Here is a 22456-nt window from a genome sequence, read left to right as displayed (position 1 = left end):
GACCGATTTGTTCACTTATTTACAAGAAAAAGAATGATTTAAAACCTGTTGGATAGGCTGCTCTAGTAACAAAATGCATATAAAAAAAATTATCCTCATGTGCAGCTTATACATCTGTGTATTCAGAAGACATCCACTCTCATGTGCAAATCAGAACTTATGAAGGAATAACTGGAAGTTCGAATACCTAGAGAAAAACGGATAGAACCTCAACAAAAAGGGCACTTCAAAAGATGCAGATTACACCTGTTCAAGCTGTTTGCCAAGTATGTCGCAGGTTACTCTAATAATCTTTCTTACTGCATGGGATGTTTTCTCACAGACTACCTGTAAGGCATATACTGGTTTTTGTATTATTATAAAACATAGTTTTAGATAATCAACAATTAATGCCTAGTGGAATTTTTATACAGTTATTTTTTCTAGAAGGTTATTTTTGTTTTGTTTTGTTTTTTTAAACTTTTCTATGAATCCCAGCATTCATTAACCTTGAATCTTTAAAGAAACCGGAAGATAAATTATTTTCATTTTTGGTATAGTTAGGTTATACTTAGAGTCTTTAATGTTTTGTCAGGCTGCATGTATACATAATTATGTGTGGATTTATTTGTGAGAAAAAGTGTATAAACATAGGTATACAGTACATACAATTTAAGTACGTTGTATGAATACACATGATAGAGTAATTCTATATGAAAGCATGGGATGAGTATTATGTAAAACTGAACATACTAGGGCTGAAAACAAGAATAAGATAACCGAGAGGTATTTATTTAACAGTAATAGCTGGCTTGTTGCCATTAATTTAGAAACCATTTAACAGTAATAAATGACTACTATTAGAAAAACGAATCATTCCAGCTTCCGAAATAACCCTACTTAGGCTTCTAATAACTGCAAAGTTATGGCAGTATTATCTCTTACCTGGTCCTTAATTTCAAGCTCCCTTATAGTTTTTGTTCTGTACTCTCTGAGCTCCTTTTCTGCCTCATCCTTCTTCATTTTGGTTTGATTCAACTGATAGCGCATTTCTCCACACACCTGTTAGATTATACAGACAACATGATCTGTAGCTTGAGGAATCCATAGCCCAGGGTTTGCAATTAGATCTTTTGGTGCCCTCTAGAGGTTATTTAAATGCAACATATTTTAATTTACAGATATTTTAAGACTACATATGGTAAATGTTTTTATATAAAAAGGTGGATCTGAATTCTCTATATAGTCATTAACTTTGAAATATGCAGTGCCTTCTAGATTCAATTATATTTGGATCAAGATTTTGCTAAGTATAAATATTTATGTTGTAAATATATGTGCTACTAAATACAGTTAAACTACAGTTGCTGGTTTTATATTCTTCTCCCATTCTCTCTAAAATCCCAAGAAAGTCTATGTCAACACTTTCAAAACCTGGAAGTAAAGGATCTATCACGCTCCTATATAAGGGTGTAGTTTTTTATCTTGCCAATTTTCCACTGTTAGAAAGAAAATGTTTAGATGTTAATACAATAATTTTCAAAGTTAGATCAGAGCATTATAAACTTACTACAAACTGAAGATAAATTCTTTAAAAACAATGCCTAATTCAAACATATGCATGGGCCAGAAGAAAGGGATCAAAGCAACATTTCAAGAAATCCAGTATCACTTTCACAAAGGCAACAATTATTCTCTGCTGCTGGGATGTTTGTTATGTTACCTCCTCATTCCTTTCCACCTGAAGGCAGCTCAACTTCAGAGGGTCTGGGAAAGGGTTAGGGGAAAGAAAGAGAAAGAAAAAAACCCCACACCAATCCCTCCCACATAACTTTCACTACTGCTGTGCAGGGATGTTATTCTCCCATTTCCCAATCTAAGACTTTTAAAGGATTCTAGCTGATCTTCTCTGTTGGGAATGGAGAAGGATGGTGGATAAGCTGCCCCCTTTTGGTCCTTATCCTGTGCAATCACCTCCAATTTGTGCCTGTTCATTTCACCATAATTAACCAAACATAAATACATGCGCGTTCCCTAATGAGAACAAACGTGTTTACTTGTAGCTACTCTTAGAGAACTTTCTTTCCAACTCACTTTGCTTCCCTGCCCCACTTACATTCTTTCACCAGACTTGCTTCCTAGATGTGCACACTTTTAATTTGCTGCTACAGTCCTCTGTGCTTCTCAACAATCTCCTCACACATTCTACAACCCAAATTAATTTCTATTTTTCAGTCTCATACCTCTTCTCATTTTCACTACTTTATTTTTTCTTCTTCTTAAAAAAAAAAACAACGTAGGGTACAAGTAAATACGCATACTGCAATCAAATCACCTTAGGAAAAAACAAAACCAACTGTCATAACTTTAAGAAGCAGCACCACTTACAAATTCAAATGACAGCTTGTGAATTTAGCCCTGTTGTGAATAACACAAGGTAGCAAATGCTCTATAGAATGGCAAAGTTCTAAAGCATTATCTTTTTTTAATACTGAAATATCATATGTAACTACAAAATCCTAAGATGAAACTGCATGGATTGCCAACCCTGTCTTTCTACCTCCTCCTTTCTTTATATGAAGGATGTAACAAATTGTGATATGTCACTTCCTCCAAGCAAAATAAAAAAAAAAAAAAATAGCGCCATCCTTGCCTTCAGCTCCCCCACACATCGTACAAAGTGAATAACACAGAAGAATCAGCAGATGGTGCTGTCCTAATAATGGATTTTTCAGTCTCCTCGTAGTTCAGAATAAAGGAAAAAGATTCTCACTCCAACCTTTTTTCCCTGACTTCTGGTGCATGCAGGACAAAATATTTCAGACAAAACTCAAAAGGAAAAGTGTTGCTATTTGCTGTTTTTAATAATGGCAAACAGAGTTTGGAAACAAGGAGTCAGATTCACAAGCAGACATAGATGTCACTTACACAGTCAATGAAAAAGGTCAGGGTGAGGCACATAGTCCCAACAGCTCAATGGACAGGACCTTCCTCCAGGATGTTTGAGACTTCTCAATTCAGAACAGGGGCACAAATGCGGTTTTCCAATCTCTCAGGACAGTGCAATAAGAACACAGCATAGACTACTGCAAGGTGGCCACCTATTCAACTTTGTATTGATTAACATTAACTGAAGCAGGGACTGGAACTACAGTGCCACCTCTCCTGGGAGATTGCTTCAAATCGGTAGGCTATAAAATTGTTCTTTCCAGACCAATGGATATTTATACCTACTACCTTGCCCTCCCTGCCCACCCCCCCATAAGTGGTGCTAGTCATCTGTGAACCCAGTCTAAAAAAATCAAAAGTGTGTTTCAGAAACAGAAAATCAAACCATTTTGGCATTCTTAAAATGCTCCCTCATTTGTCTTTCAGCTGAAATTGAATTAAATTTTCTAATAAGTTTGGATGACTTGTTGCTGTAAATTTTCTGCAATACTTTCACCTATTTCTACCAGCAGGGGCAGCAGAGGAAGACAGGAACTGATGAAAACCTCTCCAGAAGTCTCTAGAGGCCTAAAGAATGAATTGCTTACCAAAACCTTGCAGTTAACAACTGGGGAGGTAGGATTGGCCCTAGGATTATTGGTAACGTATATAGACATTTCAAGAGGCTGTAACAAATTTGAATTCTCAGATTGTCTATTCTATAGAAATTTAGTATCCCCTCATCTTCATGAAGTTGAAGTTATTTCTGTAACAAGCGAATGATGAAACTAAGTTAATAAAAATCATCAGTTTAACAACGTGTCATCCCCCAGCATAGATTTTGGATGGCAATTGTTTTTTCTTTCTCATGTTATGAGCCACATTAAGGCTCTAATAGGTTGAGAAACATGTGCAAAATAAAGCACCCAAAAGCGATACACATAAATAGACAGATGTTAAGCTATAATTCTTAACTGGAAGAAAGATCTCTTTGTAAAAGGCATACCGTCAACATTAATGAGTAAAGCAGTATACTGCATACCAATTCTACAGGAAAGTACTTGAAAAACAGTGATTTGATACAGCTCCCTTTATTTTAGCACTGTATATCCCAGAGGCAGCAATTACAGGACTGGGTTGAATACTATGGTGTCTCATTCACATCAAATGCAACTTTAAATGAAACACTGGATTGCAGTTTTAAATAGGGATTTGCGTAGTCTGCGAGGTAGAAAGCTTAGCTTTTGCATCTCAAGGTGACTTGGCAGACTGAAAAAGTTATGTTTTCACTCATGAAACTGTGTCTCTGGGATTTTCAGATGAAGTTTATGTTTATCACATGTTCTTTACCTACAGAGAGGAAAATGCAGAAACAAAAAACTTCTCACCTTTCAAGCCACAATGATAAGGAAAACCAAGGTCAATACTCATTTATAAGTGTGCCTACCTTATTCATCTCCATTTCATGAGATGCAAGCTGATGTTGTGATTCTTCTAACTGGTTAACTAGAGAGTTCTTTTCCCTTGTAATTCTCTCTACCTGAGCCTCCAACATGGCCACATTCTCAGACATGGCCGTCACCTGCAAAAAGCCCAAGAACACTGTAATGACGCAATTTGACCAACCACAGATCTAAATCTTCTGGGTCTTTCTCCTTGAAAGCAACTGTAGTTATGTAGCCAAAATACATAGCATTAAAAATATAATAAAAAATTAAATATAGACAATAAAAATATATAATAAAAATATAAATTAAAAATATAGCAGAATATAGCTAAATGATTTTAACAATAGAGTCACTATTTTGAATTAATTTATCATACAGCAGTTTATTTGAAACTTTTCATCAACCTGACTAGTCTCCAGGACTTGTTACTATGGACAATGTGTCAGAAGCAGCTGGTCGCATTAGTCTTGCAGCTGTAAGAGTACTATTTAACACCTTCTTATCCACCCTTATGTAGATTGATTTAAACCAAATCATGTTCCTCCAGGTAAAGAAAACTGTCATTGCAACCACAGGTCTTAAATTAATTTTCAAGTTCAGAAAACATTTCAGCACTATAGATCAAAGCACACTGTTGTACAAAAAACATATTGGAATAGTATGTTAAAATTTCTAATGTAATTCAGATCAAATTTTGCTGAATGGTAAAAAAAAAGGTAACAATAAAACAGAGACAATGACCCTTCAGCTATTTAGCCCTGAAGCTTACTAATATAAGTGGAAATAATGGTGTCTGACAGTTTTAGGTTAACGTACAGGAATTCAAAGCCAAACCTAGAGGATTATATATTCATAACTATTTTTCACTCATTATGCATCCACCTGATTTATGTATCATGCCAATTCTCCCCTTCAAACAAATCAGTTCATAAATTAAGCGATAAAATATTCATATGGAGGTTGACTTGATGCACAGTATACCATTTCTACCATTTCATTTTCCTGAAACATAGAAGTAGTTAATCATACGTAGATGTAAATCATGCATATAGATCATAGTTTTCTACAAAGTTATCCCATATCTTTAATTACCAAGCATGACATCGTCATATTGTCACTATATATTGTTTAATGCGTATGTAGGATTTAAAAAAAGGACTACAACTACTCAAAGTGGGAATCAGTTCCAGTAAAACACATCTCAGTGGGTGATGAAACACATCAGTAATGTGGTGACACTAAGGAGTGAATTATTCTACTAAAAAAAGGTATGAAATGCTTGTCTAATAGGCTATACTTTGGAGGGCCACTCCACTCTGCTCTAAAGCAAATCTGTAAGTAAACAACTAAATGCACAGTTGTTTATAAACAACTTATAACAACAGATTGTAACTTCCAATAGATAGCAAAGAGCTATCTATAGCTAGCTCCAGCTAGGAGTTGCTTAATAATGTTTCATTGTCTCCAGTGTAAGGTTTTTTTTTTTTTTTCGTTTCAGTTTGCCCGGCAACAGATTTCTGATGATCGCTTACAATAGTTCACTTTCTTAAATATCACTTAATCCCTATTACTGCACTTAATTCCTGTTTTAATATCTGGAACTGGAGTCAAAGGCTTTGACTTCCTGTAACAGCTTCAGAACATTATTCTACCATCTCATAATACCAGAAATACAACCATATCGCTGTGGTTCCCTGTCTATGGTAGTAGCTTTTCAGCCATTCCAAACACAACACCACTTCTAAAGAACCTCCTCTTTTTTTAAACACTTAAACAGTTTATCCTGTTCAGTCTGTGCTCTCTGGATTTTATAAACTATATGGCTTATTTCTAAAAGAAGCCCAAAAACGTGGAAAAAGCCTACAATCAGAAGAGAAATTCGCTCTATTGTTTCCAAACCTCCACCAGAAAATGGTTGAAGAGGTTGTGAATCAAACAAGCATGAAAATCACTAATTCATGGTGCATTTCTCTCTCTACTCTTCTTCCCATTTCTTTCTCCAATCACCTTAGAAGCGCCTCCTCTGTCACATAGAATCATAGAATCATAGAATCATTAAGGTTGGAAGAGACCTCCAAGATCATCGAGTCCAACCATCAACCCAACACCACCATGCCCACTAAACCATGTCCCTAAGCGCCTCATCTACCCGTCTTTTAAATACTTCCAGGGATGGTGACTCAACCACTTCCCTGGGCAGCCTGTTCCAATGTTTAACCACTCTTTCAGTAAAGAAATTTTTCCTCACATCCAATCTAAACCTCCCCTGGCGCAACTTGAGGCCATTTCCTCTCGTCCTTTCGCCAGTTACTTGGGAGAAGAGACCGACACCCACCTCGCTACAACCTCCTTTCAGGTAGTTGTAGAGAGCAATGAGGTCTCCCCTCAGCCTCCTTTTCTCCAGGCTAAACAACCCCAGCTCCCTCAGCCGCTCCTCATAAGACTTGTTCTCCAGACCCCTCACCAGCCTCGTTGCCCTTCTCTGGACACGTTCCAACATCTCAACATCCTTCTTGTAGTGAGGGGCCCAAAACTGAACACAGTATTCGAGGTGCGGCCGCACCAGTGCTGAGTACAGGGGCACTATCACTTCCCTGCTCCTGCTGGCCACATCTCACAGGTTTACTGCATAAGGTTTCCTCTGTAGATTCCATTGGGTGGAAAACCCTTGTGTTTTATACTCAAATTACACTAGCATCTTAGAGGCATAAAACAAGGTTATGAGGGCTCTGTTGTAATGATCACAGTATAAATGATGAGACAGATTCTGTCTCAAAGAGTTTATAAACATCAGCAAAAGTGGGAAAAGAGGTTCCAACACATTTCTACAGGTGGGCAAATTAAGCATATGATAAGATTACTCTGAAAAATACCATATTAGTATGCAATTAAGATACTGTAACATTTATGGATATGTGATACTGTAACATTAATATATATTTATATGTACACTCAAAGTAGCAAAGAATCCTAATTTTGACATGTGCCAACTTCTGAATGCTTGACTTGACAACCTAAATAATAATCTTTATAAGAAGCTAGGTAAAAACCTTGCATCACATACTGCTTAACCCTTTCCTACTTTGACAAAGTGCATTAGAAAATATTACGCAAACTAAATAACATAACATCATGTTATGTCAGTGCATAACATCAACAACTTAGTATGTATCTAGTAATACAGCATAAACCCCAGTTATTCAGACTCAAAGGATCACCGTAAGTCACCTACTACTGCTTTCAAGCAATGCTGGAAGTGATTTACTGAGCTCTCAAATCCAAAACTGAAACAAAACAAAAGATAAGCAAACAGAAAGTTTAAAGAGGACTATATGCTCATTGTAATACACAAATAGAAAAAACCCAACTCATACCATTGCTGCCAAGTCCTCCCTTTCCTTCTTCATTTCTTCCCGCAGCGCTTCTTTTTCATCAGTCCTTTTATTTAGCTGGGCAGCTAACTCCCTTTCAAGACGATTCTTCTGCCGTTCCATCTCACTTTTTAGCTGCTCACACTGGACTAGAGCCTAGAAAACACTCATTTTTTAAGTGGAAGAAATCTAAAATTTTAAACAGACACCGTATTTGTCTAAAGTCATCAGAGAAACCAATTTGCTATTAGAAAGGACATTTTTTTTTAACATAGTTATGATATTTATACATACCCTACTGTGTTAACATCTAGAATAGGACTAACAAATTGAAAACAGAGGTACATGTTTGTATGTATACACATGCCCTACTGTAATTTATAAATCTATTAGATTTTAAAAGTTATGGCAGAGATGGAGCATTTTTCAGAGTATAATTTCCAAATAGGTAGCTGTTCTTCTAAAACTGAGATGATTATTTGCCTTGCATTTAAAATTCATGAATGTACATCACTAGAACCAGCCTCCAATATTTGACTCTTGCAAATACTGTGGTTACTGCCTAACTGCATAGCTGAAGGAAAAAAAAAAAAACCAAACAGTGTATGCACTTCCACTTGTTTTCCCCCTGAAGTGAATTACTGAGTGCAGAAGGCTAAGACAAAACCTGGAAGACGTAAGTAAAGATACAAAGAAACAATTTTTTTAATTTTTTTGTTTTGTTTCAGGTTTGTCAAATAAAGAAGATTAATTCTACCAAAAACTCATAAGTGTCCTGCTTAATTTGAAGTGCTAAAACACAGGTTATAGATGTGTTTTCTATCAAAACAGAAGAAACATAAGTTCATATGCAAGAAGCACAGTAGACACTATCTTCTAAAAAAGCTGGGGGGGGGGGGGAATAATCTATCAATTTATACTAATGTATCCCTGCCAAAGGGAGAGGAGTTGAGTGTTATGTCAGTTTAAATCAGAAATACACTACTCCAGTAAGTAAATTGAAGTATTCAAAGCACCATAAAGGCAGCTTGCTGGCCCATGAGTAAACCAGATTTCATTTCATCATTTCACTGACATTCAGCATATCTTATTTCAAGGAAGCTAAAGTAACCTCCTTTTAGGAATCCTACCTTACTACCATTTATTTTCAAATTAGTTTTTTTAAAGTGCTTATTTTTCTTTCACTCAAAGCCAATCCCCTATATGCAATTTCCTTGCTGTTGGGCTGTTCAGGAGGAAAGCAAACTAAACCATAGAGAGTGCTCTAACAGTCTCCATTACTATATGTCAATTCTGCAGGATCCTCCTCAGGGTCTCTTTCCTACCACAAGTCTCCCTGGGTGAGGGAATCCCTCTGTTATTGCCTTGAATCCTTTTCTGTAGGAATTTATCATCTGCACCAGCAAACAATTGTCTGCATAAGACTGGTGTAGCTTGGTAGATGTGTAAAACAATGCAACTCTAAAAGAAGTAAGTTGCAAGAAGAAATGTGTATTTTGTTAGCTCCACCGCTTTGACTACATAATGAGCAGTTCAAACAAGTATTCTTCTATGACATTTATGTCGAAAATACACACCTGGGTATGCTTCAACTATGGCAGTTTAACCTTACCAGATCTGCTCCTTGCTCTATGTAATAAGCAAGAGGCCATGAACTACAGAGACAACCGAAAGACAAGAAAAAATGGTGGTTTTAAATGATAAGCACCTGAGGTTAGACTTTCTGTAAACAGGTTGATGAAATTGCAATTATAACACATTGGGCTTTCAAATGCTAACTCCTCACTTTTCTTATCTTGACTGTTCTATTGGATTCCATGATCACCAGGGAAAACACCACTTCACCTTAAGAGTGGAATAGGACTGGGAAAATAAAGGACGGTTTGTACTTACTGAGAGAAATACCAGTACATGTAAAAACGTTAAATTAACGCAGCATAAGTAAAAGATTTCTTCCTGTTCCTTCGTATTAAAACAGTTCTTGAGCATGGAAGAAACAGACTACTATTCAGTCTTGTACACAAACAGACAGCACTTCACATTTCCTTGCTGCAGTGAAGAGGGTGGCCAGCAGAGACCCTACGGCGCTGCTTTCTTTATGTGGCAGAAATAGTATAGCACAAAGACCCATTTTATTAAAGGTTCTACTAATTTCTCTTACTAAGTTTTATTCTTATTCTAGATTTCTAACATGAGCTACACTGATTAAGAATTTATAGGGATTTTCTTTTTAAATATTAAAATAAAGATTTCCAACACCGAACGAAAAAAGAGGAAGATCAGATAACTTCACTTCATTGCATAGAGAAGTATTTTGTGCAGTTTTAAATAGCAGTAAGTGAATAACATTTTTATCAGACAACTGTAGAACCCACTCCAAAAAAAGTAAACAAGTAAGCAATTTAAAAATTTAATCCCTCAGGGACAGGATGTGACAGGTGAACAGTGGGCTCAGAAGGATTCATTCTCTCTTTGTTCAGTAAAAAAACAAGGAGCTGTAATACTCTGAAATTAAATTTAACAAGTACACAGAATTTCCAACTGTCATTATCCCCCCCCCCCCCCCCCATTTATAGTTAAAGACCCTACACACACACTTACAGCATTGGATGAATAATACCAATTTGATCAACAGAACAATTATGTCAATCTTGTCCACTATTAAAAACAACAGCATTTAAAAAAAAAAACCCACAAACCTCTCAATTCCACAGTAATTCACTAATAATACAGTAGATGTCACTCAATATCAAGGAATAATTTAGGTCAATATTGGTTGATTATATAGAGTAACTAGGGCTAACATAAGCATTAGATGAAAAGTGGTTTTATCATTATTATTTACATAGCACCAAAAGCTTCCTGTAGGTAGCATCAGAAAGGACTTCTCATCTTCAAAGAGTTCTGTTAGCTAATCAGTTCTTGCACTGCACTCATCTGAGGCAAAAGACTTGTTTGTAAGCATTTTAAGTATTCTTTCCAGAGTAGCTCAGAAACGTGATATGAGAATTATCCTCCTACATGTCATGAATGCCTCTGAAAATTCTACCATTCAACATCTATCACCTGGCTGTGAAACTACGTCAGAATTTAAATGATGGCCTAAGAATGTAACACACCCTACAGCCTTGATGAGAACTTAAGAACTCAAATATAGAGTTCACGTTACTGTTCAGAAACAATCACACAGTGCAATCCTTTTAAATCTACTACATCATATCAACATGTGATAAAGGTCTTATGTGTGTATTCTCTCATTAGCATGAAAACTAATTAACATTTGCAGTAGATTTGAATACTGAAAAGCTCTCATTTCTTGATGAATTTACCTTCGTTTTTTCTAAATTGGCCTCTTCTGCCATTTGCACAGCTTGTTTAACTTGCTCACAAGCATTAGATTCTCTTTGCTGCATCTCTTTCATGTTTCGTCTCAGTGAAACAAGTGCATCCATCAAGTCATCTCTTTCTCTGCACATAAAGAAAAAACAGGTATTTCTTCTATATCTTTTCTCAAGAGAAAAAAACACACAACACATATCAAAGATAAAATGTTAGCAAATAAAAGACAAAGGTGGTAAGCGAAGCAAGACTAAAACCAGCATGGGTTAAGAGTGAAAGACAGCATACTGCTAGCTTGGCAGGTATTAAAAATATCATTTGCTTAATGACCAGTCCTTCACTTCAGAAAGATGGACCATTAGTGAAACTGCCAGTAATGATAGCAGAGCTCAAGTCAAATATATTGAAGCTAAGCAACATTCTATTGGCATTACAAAATGGGGATCCATGCTAAAAAAAAAAACAAAACCAACACCCAAAAAAAACAGAGGCAAGTTTCTGAAAAAACAGATCGAAGCAATATGAAATTAAAAAATATGAAAAAAAAAAAAAAGGGTTAGGTTCAACAAGTAATTCAGATCACTCAGTATATAAAATGAAAATCAATAGCCCTTTGCTGCAAACTGGAACTAAACTAAACAATAAGACTTCTGGATTCTACATCCCCTCTGAACTTTTGTTAACTAAGAAACTGAGATCTATACCAAACGGTGAAGCACAGTCAGTAAAACTGTAATACTTCACCTTTTCATTATTTTGGTATGCTGAAAGCTTTTAAATTAAGAGTATAATTGTCTGTGTTTTAGGTGCAACTAGAGATTATGGCTGAAAACTGTTGTGTTTTTTGGGTTTTTTTCTTCATGTTGTGTGGAATGGTAGCACAGTTGTATTTGCCAGAGAGCCAACAGTCATATTTTGAAACTTCATTTCAACAAGATTTGGACAAAGTCCCTTTGGAAATCCCTACTGAAATATCTGTTTTTAATAAGTTGCATCACAAGAAGATGTAGCTTTCAGATTTTGTTAAATCTCAAACTGAAATAATGGTTTAAGAGCGACAAATAGGTCAGCTCAAATCTTTTATTTCAAACTGCACTATAATAAAGATGACAAGAATGTACTAATTTATAGTTTGTTCATATTTTCCAGTGTCTGTGACAAATAATTACTTTTATTATGAAAGTAGATTTTTCAAACATAACTTTTCAGCAACAAAGAGCTTTCCCAGAAACTTCGTGGACTTGACAATAGAAAAAATACATAAATCCTGGCAACAGCCATCTAATGCGTAGAGATAATATCCATTGGACAGACTATACGTACTATGTCTTCTTGCTTCTAATTGACCCACTACCTCATCTCCAGCAGCCTCATTCTAAAACTTCAGAAATCCTAAGAAGCTTCAGATATCTGACAATAAATAGATATCTGTTTAACAAACTCTGAGAAAGCTGCAGTATCCTATCATTATTACTAGCAAGTAGAAAGGGAGAGATTTTTGAAGATGACAGACTAGCAGAATCTCTTAAGAAAAAAAACATTTTAATGCTGTTGGGATTTCTGAATTATACCTATTATATTCAGCCTGTATAGCTGTTTTTTTAAATCATTTAAATAAAAGCTACAATTAAAGAAAGGCAGCAGCAAATAGTTTAATTTATTTTTATCCAAAGAAACTTTTTTCCCTGACTTATTGTAGTTAGGGAAGAGCAATGCATCCTATCCCAAACACCTGACCTACTAAGCAAATTCAAGGGGGGGGAAGATTACACTGCTGATGTACCCTAAAAGTTCCCCAAATGTAAGGAGGATAAAGTGGAGCCAGAAAAACTTCTGACTACAGGAAGAGCAGGAACTTTTGCAATCAATCAAAATATATGGACTTCCATAATATTTGTTCTGACAAAGTGAAGGGTTTGTTTGTACAAAAAGTGCAGGAAACAGACTATCAACAACAGTCTGACTACCTGGACAGCCCAAGGTATCACAATTAGAAGGTAATGACTAACATTCTTTCCCAGTTGAAATAAGTAGCAAAACTACCATGGATTTCAAAGTGGCTGGGACCAACACTCATATTCTGCCATTGATTTTAGCATTATAACTTCAATTCGGGAGTCCGTTGTTCGTTAAGTGCATACCTCTCTATGAATGCAACCCAACACATTGAGACTTAAATGGTTTAGTGTAAGCAACCGTACTTTCAATGAGAAAGTAAATAGTCCCAAACCTACTTTGTTACCCTCTCAATGGTCTGCATGTGAACATTAGAATGAGTCTGTGCAAGAACCGCCTCGTGTTGTGCGCATTTCAGACACAGACCACCAACCCGGCTAGAATTTGTGGCTGAAACAAGTGACTTCTGGTGTTTTAGCCTTCCTTCCAAGTCTTTGCATGTCTTCTGAGATTCTGAAAGGTCTTTTCTAGAAAGAAGAAATAAAAAAATATTATTTGAGCAATCAAACATTTCTACAAGCTCTATTAATATGAATATATAATTACAGATGCAACATAAAAAGAACTGTAAGAATCCCTGTAATGAACATTATTTTACACATTTCAGTAGGCTAAGGAAGACTTTAGCAGAGAAATAATAGTTGAACCGCCCAGTCAAAATTATTAATAGACAAAACAAAATTATATTAATTTGTTCCTTCCCTCTGTAGTATCAGAAAATAGTGAAGTTACACAGAAAATTATTAGACAAAACTTGTAGGCTTACATATTGTCTGAACTGAGTAAAGGATTCATTAGCAAGAAACACTATCAGCTGTATAAATATTTCAACACCCTAACATTTTTTCTGTTGTTCTTAATAACATGACTAATTTCACATTTCTCCTCTACTCTCAAATTAACTGTAAAGTTACAATATAAAGTAAAAGTCCCCTATGCTCCCTAGACAAAGTCCAGATGTATTCAGCACATTCGCTCTGATCAAGCAATACACACAAACTTGAGGTCAACCACATCTCCAGAAAAACAGGGTAAGTTTTTTACTTGTCTCCAAAATTTTTACCAGGTGCTCTGAAGAATTTTCTTCAGAATTTCCAAGCATCTGTCAGGCCAGGGAGAGCGCAAGTGGTAGGAATGCTGACATCAGGAAGTTCCAGACAAACGCACACTGTGCACATATAGATCAATTTGACAAATTGTGCAATGAATCCAAAGCTTTTGGTTTGTTATGCAGGCCATCTGGGCAGCACACACATAGTAAGTCTGACACATTCTGGTTGCATTGGATTTACTGTGCACATGATATACACACTGCATGCATGCTTGTTTCCATCTGGGAAATCTTCTGTGCACTTTTTCCAATTTTAGTAGTTGGTCTATTAAATATAATCCACTATAACCTGAACAGAATTTGCTCTGCATATATCCTTAGACAGTCACGGTACAACAGACCTATTGTTGGGAAGTCTTGGACAGAAATCAGCAAGTCCTACATAAATTCATGCTTAAAGTTAAAAACAAGGATAGTCCCACTGAAAGCGATATAATTTCTCACTTTAATTAATATTTAGCAAATGCTCAAGTGCTTTGCAGAACTTACAGTTTGAAAGATCATGCCCCTTAGGAGAAATCCAGAGGCTGAATAATGTACTTGTGGAAATTTTCAGACTATTTTAGCCTCCAATATTTATTTCTGAATATATATAACACTTCAAGACAAGGTGGGGGGGAAACTGGATTACATAGCTGAAATTTAAGATCCTCCTTTACTTTCACTAGCACAACTGGCTTTGCGAGTTTAAGATTTCACCACTACAGAGGGCATATTTAAACTTGTCTCCCTACCAGTAACTCTTTTTACACACACACAGAAGTCTAGAATTTTCAGATATATGAAACCACAATTTATTTAGGGAAAAACATAATTAAACAGACTCAGCAGCAGTATCATGAATGCAGGTGTACAGGGGGAAGTTTAGTCCAGAACACCAAATCCTAAAGTGGTTGCCTCTACCTGTTTTTCCATAGTTTGCTATCTATTCAAACCTTTAATATTTTGCAAAATACATGAGGATTTATTTTCAAATATTTTTGTGTTTAAAGATATGCAGGTTACATGACTGGAAACACTGCCTGCATGCTTCAAAGCTATGTTTTCCTGCTCCAAAATCATTATGTGGCCTAAACTAGTTCGATGCTTAAGATTTCTAAAACTTGAGATATGAAATATTAGTAGAAGAAAGCTAATTATGGAAGAGCTCACACAAGTTAAAATTTTAACTTCTCTTTTTTTCTTTGATTGGTCTACCTTAACAGACATGATGTTCCTATAAACAAAAAGAGTAAAATGGATAAAGACATTTTATATCAAGTTGTAATGTCTATGAATACAATAATTCAGTTGAATAATTCAATTGCTAATGTTGCTATATAATAGCAGTACATTCAATTTTGTCACATTTATATTTGAAAAAACTTCATGTAAAACCAGCTTTCAGGGACACTATCAGAAAACACGACATTCAGACATTCTCTAACTTAAATTCAAATTACGAGTGGTTCATATTGTTATGAAGTGATAATTTATTAACAATAAAGAAAAAAAAAATCATTTTACCTTAGAGACTGTATTTGAGCCTCAAGGACGTTGACTTTTTCTTGATAAAGAAGTTTTAGTTTCTCCTTTGGAAAAGGTGGGAGAAAAGAAGTGTCTTTTGCTTTCTTCATAATATTGTCTTTACAAATAAATCTAGACATTAGCCACACTCATTCTTTTCCCCTGAAGATATAAACTTGGTGAAACGCTAGTGTCGGAGAAATCCAAATCTTTCACACTTGTGAAAGTCTACAAAATGAACAACCCTCCCATTTTCTTATTTCTATACATCTTGCCAGATCCTCATATGCTAAATTGCTCCAGCTTCAATTGCAGCCATCAACAATGATTTACACAAATTGATGATCTTGTCTCAAGTTTGCTCTTACTCTCCCACAAGTCAGCAGAAATAAAAGAGGAGTTCTGAAGAACTTTAAGTAGACAGGCTATTTATTTATAATATAGTGAGTTACTCTTATTAACTGGTGAAAAACTAGATATATAAATCAACCACACCAATGTTAAATACAATGGTGATAACGAACCAGATAAAACATCAGAAATTTAGCTCACTATGATGCTTAGAAAGAAGTCACAATCAATATGGTTCTCCTGCTTTAAATATGACAGATGAAGAAAAAGTGTAATTACTGTAAAAACTAGCTTTCAAACAACTGCAGGAGTTAGGGATCACTGAAGAGGTTTTCAGCTCTAGATGAGGCACAAAAATAACAAAAGTTTATTTTACTGGGAAAAATTAATAAATACACATAATTATCTTGAAGAAGTAAAGTACCCTTTAAATTCCACAGCACACATATGCACATGGATAAAATACATGAAAACTTTCAGTTAACCAAGTTTTCCCCCAAAAGATGGCAATGCTACCCCATTAATTTAAAGCAAAAAAAAAATTAAGAATATCTTCCCAAACTAAAAATACAGGATAGAGACAATATCATCTTTGAATCACTACGGCTCCTCTGTATCTCTAAAAGCACAAAATGTGTAATTCAGCTTAGGGAAAATACACTGCACAAAGTGCCATTTCTACCTTACTGAGCCTGCGCTGCTCCATAGGCAGAAAGACTCGTTGCAAAGGAGCTTGCCTGGAGGGCTACCTAAATTACACCAGCTAGTTCCCACCTGCTTGTGCATTGTTACTGCTAAGAATCTCCAAAGTACAGAGGAGCCATCACTGACAGGACATTGTCAAGACAGGACTTCTCTCTGGGAAGTCAACATCCACAGATACAACCTGCCATCTGTGTCTAACTGCATAATAATATTAATTAGGGTATGAGAAGATGAGGTTTAAGAGAATAAAATTTGACCTCAGATTAAGGTTAAGTCAACCAAAACTCCTCCTGTACGTCTGTTACAAAATTAATCATCAGAACTGCAGCAACAACAAAGCACCAAAAGGTTTTGCAAAAGGTATGACTCTGCAAAGAAAGTTAATACCAACCAGTTCTACAGGCCATTTTGCTATTTCTCCAGCAGCTGCTGTAACAAAAGCCTGATCTTTGTTATGTGCTGGTGATGAGGTGACAGGCTGACGCATGCTACAGTCATTACCACTTACAGGCCAAGAGTTCTGAGTATTTGCCTAAAATAAAAATATTAATGCTTCAGTTATAATTATATAGGCTGTTTTTTTTAAACAAATGTTAATTATGTAAGTATTGAATCTTATAATTTTCATTACAGAAGAATATAAGAGCCAATAAACAAGTTAATTAGGTTGGCAACCTACGATAATGATGTTATCCACAAAAATTCATGTTTACAAACTCTCATTAAATTTTGACTAAAATTTAGTTTGCGGATAGCCATTTATATAGCCTTCCTTAAAAAGAATCAGGTCCCTGAACACTGATTAAAACAACAACAGAAAAACAAAAACTTACCGAAGCATCTAGAAGAGTTTGCTCTCTCAACATATATTCCACAGTTAAGAATTTCAGTTTCTGATGGAGTTCCTCATTTTCAAGTACAACTACTTGTACTTGATCTTTCATCCCAGACAATTCCTCCTATAGGATATAGGAACTGCATGTAAAAGGCTCCTTGAGAAGTCTATCAACAATTAAATACATCTTGAGACCGAAAGTCTAGATTAACATTCTCAACTATTTTAACCCTTTTAGAGAGAATAAGAATACTCAAAAGACAGATTTCATATTTTTGTAGCTTGAATTTCTATATAACTTCTTTAAAAAAATTGCTTATTTGTGATAGGATGTAAAAACGTCTTTGAAGACCCTTAAACACTACACAGGCACCAAGATGCATGGTAAGGCTCAGTATCTACTGAACTGCATTTGGCTCAGTTTTGGTCATTACAACAATCAATCTCAAGGCTAAGTGTAAGCAGTTTTTAAAGCAATTCTTCATATTTAGGGGAGCAGGGTTTTAGTAGGTGAAATATGTTGTCTAATACCTTACAAAACTTCACTTCCGCTTCTAAATGGTTAATGTACTGTGACTGATCATTGATTATAGGAACGAGATCAGAAAGGGCTGGTAAGTCTCCAGTTGCAGCTTCTGGGGGTTTCTGAAGGAAGTAAAGAATAGCATGTGTTATTTTCCGGTTTTCCATTTATTGCAATAAGATGTTGCTTGCACACAGAATAGTATGTACACTTAATAAAAAGTCACCAAGTACTATATCATGAGGAAGGGAGAAACAGTAAGAACTTAAATTCTGCAATACAAAAAGTAAGTATGTCACTTCTGTCAAAATACACAGCTGCTTGATTAAGCACATCTATAGAGCAGGATTAAGTCATATCCACAAACGGATTTGTATATGAAATTCATACCACTATTTAAGTGTATCACCCATTTTAGACAAATGTAAGGGGGTATTTTCTTCTCTGTGAAATGAATATAAAAATCCCTTGAATTTTAATGAGTTGTGGATGTGCATCAAAAGGCAACCCCTCTACATGTTCATTAACAATTGCTACAGAAACACAACTATGTCTGCAATTTTAATACCTCCATAGAAACACAGGAAAATGTGCAATAGATATTACATTTATCAAAGAACTTGATTATTGGTATTTTAAAAGGCAGTTCTAAAAAAACCTTTCTGAAGACCGTATAAATAGGTAAAATTTTTGATAGCCTCACAAATAATTAGTTAAAGAAGGTAATGAAGGGAATCCTTGCCCATTCAAGATAAACAATTACATCTCTGCCTTGCTCAGCAAGAGTTAAACAGGGATTATACTTTTTACAAAATGTGAAAAACACAATCGCTATACCTTTACAGCATTTACTCCTAAGAATACAGTACAGATAAAGAATGTAAGTGAATATTACTAAAACGTCCTTAAAATCATAAATTAAATCATTTCCTGAAAACTACAGCCTCTCTTTGATCCTATTAGCAACAAGCAGTCTTTGTCAGTCTAATAAAAAGGACTTATTTAGAGTGGATATAACAATTTTTTTTTTAATACTTAATAATTTATTTAGTTCTAATGAAGTATAACGTACTTTAAAATAATTTTAATGGAGTAACAGTATTAAGCATAAATACGTTAGTCTGCAGTGAAACTGCCTTTGAATAATCACAAAAATATTTAATGGAGTCTCTACTTCCAAATTTAAATAAATCAGCTACTATCAGATCCTCACTCATCCCCTATGGATTTCAATGGTGTTTTACTACCTTAGTTTGATATTCCACTATTGCAAATTTCATCCACTGAAAGAACTAAGTACAGTCTAATGCTAGTTGACATATATGAACTATTTTAATTCCTGAAGCTAAAAGAAAGTATATCAATGCAAGCCACAATGTTTTGGTTGTGTTTTTTTTTTTAATAATTAAAATTAAGACAGTCAAACTGGGACATGTCTCTGAGTAGAACATATATCCTCTTATACAAAAGATGTCTGTGTTTTCGCCAATTTACTGAACAATTTTACTCACATTTGTAAAAGGGTAAATCTCCCTTCTTTGTATTCTTTTCTGGTAAGGATAAAAAATTTACACAGAATTGTTAACAGGGTCCTCTCAGAGGAACAACAGGTACATTTCTGGCATTAGTTCACTATTCTGGATGAAAACAAGCATCTTTAGGCCAATCCCTAGCTAGTTTTGAAACTGATACAATTCTAACATCTGTGATCTCGGGTCAGAAACACACCTTTTTGTGCAAAAGTATTCCACGATATGCTTCTCAAATATACTTAAAGTCTTAAAGATCATAGAACTCATTTTCAGGAACTAACTGAACAGTTGGACTCCTAAATCTCCTGAATCTCCTAAAAGACTCAGAAACCTACATCTTTGTTTTTAAGTATTATTTTTGGAGCATTCACCGTTCAAAAAAACCCCAAAACCCAAACCAAGCTACTAATGGCTAGCTATTACATCTACCAGTTATCTTATCTACAGGTTCTGCCAACAATTGATGTTTTTTTTCCTCAACAAGGTATTAAGATTCCCTGTCCAACCTTTAAAGATAAAGATAAAATTCACTAACCAGGGTGAGGGAAAGGTTTCCAGCGACAAAAGCCTTCCTGTCAAATTATACCCCATATAAGTATTGGCCCTATTAAAGGGGGGACTCTTCAGAAATCTGGAACTACAATTGCGGAGACAAATGGGAGGGTTTTCCAGAACCATCTGGAAAAACATTTAGAGAAGGGACTCCGAATTTGCAATGTATTCCACCTGGCTCAATGCATGTAATTTCCATGTTCTATTGACTCAGAATTCACCTTGCTTTAAAGTCTGCTAATCTCAACTACTTTATAAAGTTTTAAAAAATGAATCACACTTGTTAAAGTATATATAATATAGTGCCGATAATATTTGTAACTCATCATTCTGTTCCTCTGGCTCCTATTCATCCCTCCCTCTTTTCTGAAAGCGTAATAGACACCTTGCACCTGAGACCTCCAGCTGCCTCTCTGAAAAGATTACACCACAGCAGTGTTCAAAAATGTGAAAAACTCCATTTCTATTCAAATTATTTTTCATTGAAAAAACAGTGCTAATGTTTAACCTGCAAAACATCGGTGTGATGTACACAAGAGTGCTAAAGAATGGTTTCACTAAAAGGAAAATAATACATAGTATATTTTCCCAGAAGAAAAAGAACAGGACTTCTTAACACAACTTATTAACTCACAGCAGTGTCACTGGGATATTTCATTATTTAGAAGCCTCTACCTGCCCTTTCATGTGGCGAATGCCTGGTGGATCATTTCTCATTTATTTCTTTTTACCTTTTTTACTACAAAATTGTTATCAATTAATTATAAATTAATTTGGGAAATTTTCATTAATATTTTGATAATATAATATGTGTTATAGGGTTAAAGAACAGAGGTCGGGGAGGCATATATTTAAAGTAGGCCAAATATTAAAATCAGAACTGAAGGACACATCTGATCAGTATGAATTACCAAACGTTTATGTCTGAGTCTCAGAAATGTTGCTCACTTTTGCATTCTTAATATTGAGAAGTTTACCATATAAACACAAGAGTTTATAAAATAGAAATGCTTGGCAGCTTTAGAGGCCAGCATTCTACATGGTGATAAATAGTTTTGCCAACATCCCAAATAATTTGGCCCACCTTGTACTTTTCCAGGACGCCTCAAATTTCAAACCTCTAAACCCCAGAATTAGACACTCTCCTGCCGGCAGTCTTAAATCTGCTGCCCTGTAAACCAGCAAGAAACAATGGGAATCAGTCACAGGAACTCCAGCTGTTACAACAGCGTCAGGAACCCAGGCTGGGTGCAGTTAGGTTAGCCAAGACCCGGCTTGTAGAACTGCAGTTATTGTATGAAGCAATCTTGCTGGGCCTTGACCTCAGGTGATGAGGTAGAGAGCAAAAGGAAAATCTCTGCCCAACCAACTGGATGTAATCAAAGAAAAGATGTACTCATTTGATGTCTATTGCAACTTTTATCAATGGGCAAGAGAGGGGAATTTTGTTAAGACAATGTTATTTATACATATGAAATGTAAAGTTCACTAAACTGTATATTTTCTATGAAATATTATATTTAGCTATAGACACATGCAGTCATCTACTGTTCGGTAGTCATCATGTATTTCAGCATAATTCAAAGCAAAAGGTTAAGATTACTCATAGCCTAAGTTTGCTTTCCTTGACCTTTGGGGAATCTGATTCTTCTTACACAAGAAGCATTTCTGCAGTGTCCAGCAAACCACCAGACAAGCTCGTATTTTATAAGGGCTTGGGGTTTTTGGTGTGTGTGCACTTTTGTATTTCCACATTTTTTGAGCTTTACACTTGGTCTGTCTTCAGAACACTTTCATATCCTGGTTAGCAAGCAGATGGAGGACAGCTGAAAAGGAGAATAAGGCCACCACTTCACAGAATCCCTCTCGTTGGAAACTTCAAGTGAAAGAAATGGGACAATGCCCTATCAATACAGTAAATTCCCATCTTTTCTCTGTTTACTCCTCCATCCTTTAATCCACTCCCTAAAAGCACTATCATGAAAAAGTATCCCATTTTCTGAATTTTTCCACTCTACTAAAATTTCCCAATATAAGTAGAAAACTGACGAAGATAGATTAAAAGATGCTTTCCCTCCCCTCCAAAGGCTAAATACAAACTGATAGTGATTCATGTCAAGATCAACCAATGATGCACCGTTCCCTTGAGCTACAAAACACTAATTCTGTCCTGCACCATTATGAGGCAAAAGTACCTGGCAGAACAATCAGACTAAACTTGTGGATTTTAGACACTCAGAAAAGTTGAACTTTAAATAAAATTTCTCAGTGTCAGAACAGTAGAGCTAGGCTCATTACACAGGCTCAAAGACACAGCAGG

General features: G+C 35.5%; 1 protein-coding gene across 1 annotated transcript in view; it reads right to left on the bottom strand.

The window, feature by feature from the left end:
* Positions 1–22456, bottom strand: part of SDCCAG8 (serologically defined colon cancer antigen 8) — a 130125-nt gene that overhangs the window by 84099 nt on the left and 23570 nt on the right. Inside the window, exons 5-13 of the mRNA XM_009321262.1 lie at positions 18061–18174; positions 17528–17653; positions 17086–17226; positions 15639–15703; positions 13300–13488; positions 11056–11194; positions 7730–7882; positions 4355–4489; positions 925–1041 (exon numbers count right to left, since the gene is read on the bottom strand). Of these exons, the coding sequence (XP_009319537.1) occupies positions 925–1041; positions 4355–4489; positions 7730–7882; positions 11056–11194; positions 13300–13488; positions 15639–15703; positions 17086–17226; positions 17528–17653; positions 18061–18174 (1179 nt within the window). The remainder of the gene's footprint in view (positions 1–924; positions 1042–4354; positions 4490–7729; positions 7883–11055; positions 11195–13299; positions 13489–15638; positions 15704–17085; positions 17227–17527; positions 17654–18060; positions 18175–22456) is intronic.

This window comes from Pygoscelis adeliae, unplaced genomic scaffold (assembly GCF_000699105.1).
Source record: "Pygoscelis adeliae isolate BGI_AS28 unplaced genomic scaffold, ASM69910v1 Scaffold463, whole genome shotgun sequence".
Lineage (NCBI taxonomy): Eukaryota > Metazoa > Chordata > Aves > Sphenisciformes > Spheniscidae > Pygoscelis > Pygoscelis adeliae.
Note: the sequence above shows the minus strand (reverse complement) of the source record. Positions and strands in the feature narration are given on the sequence as shown.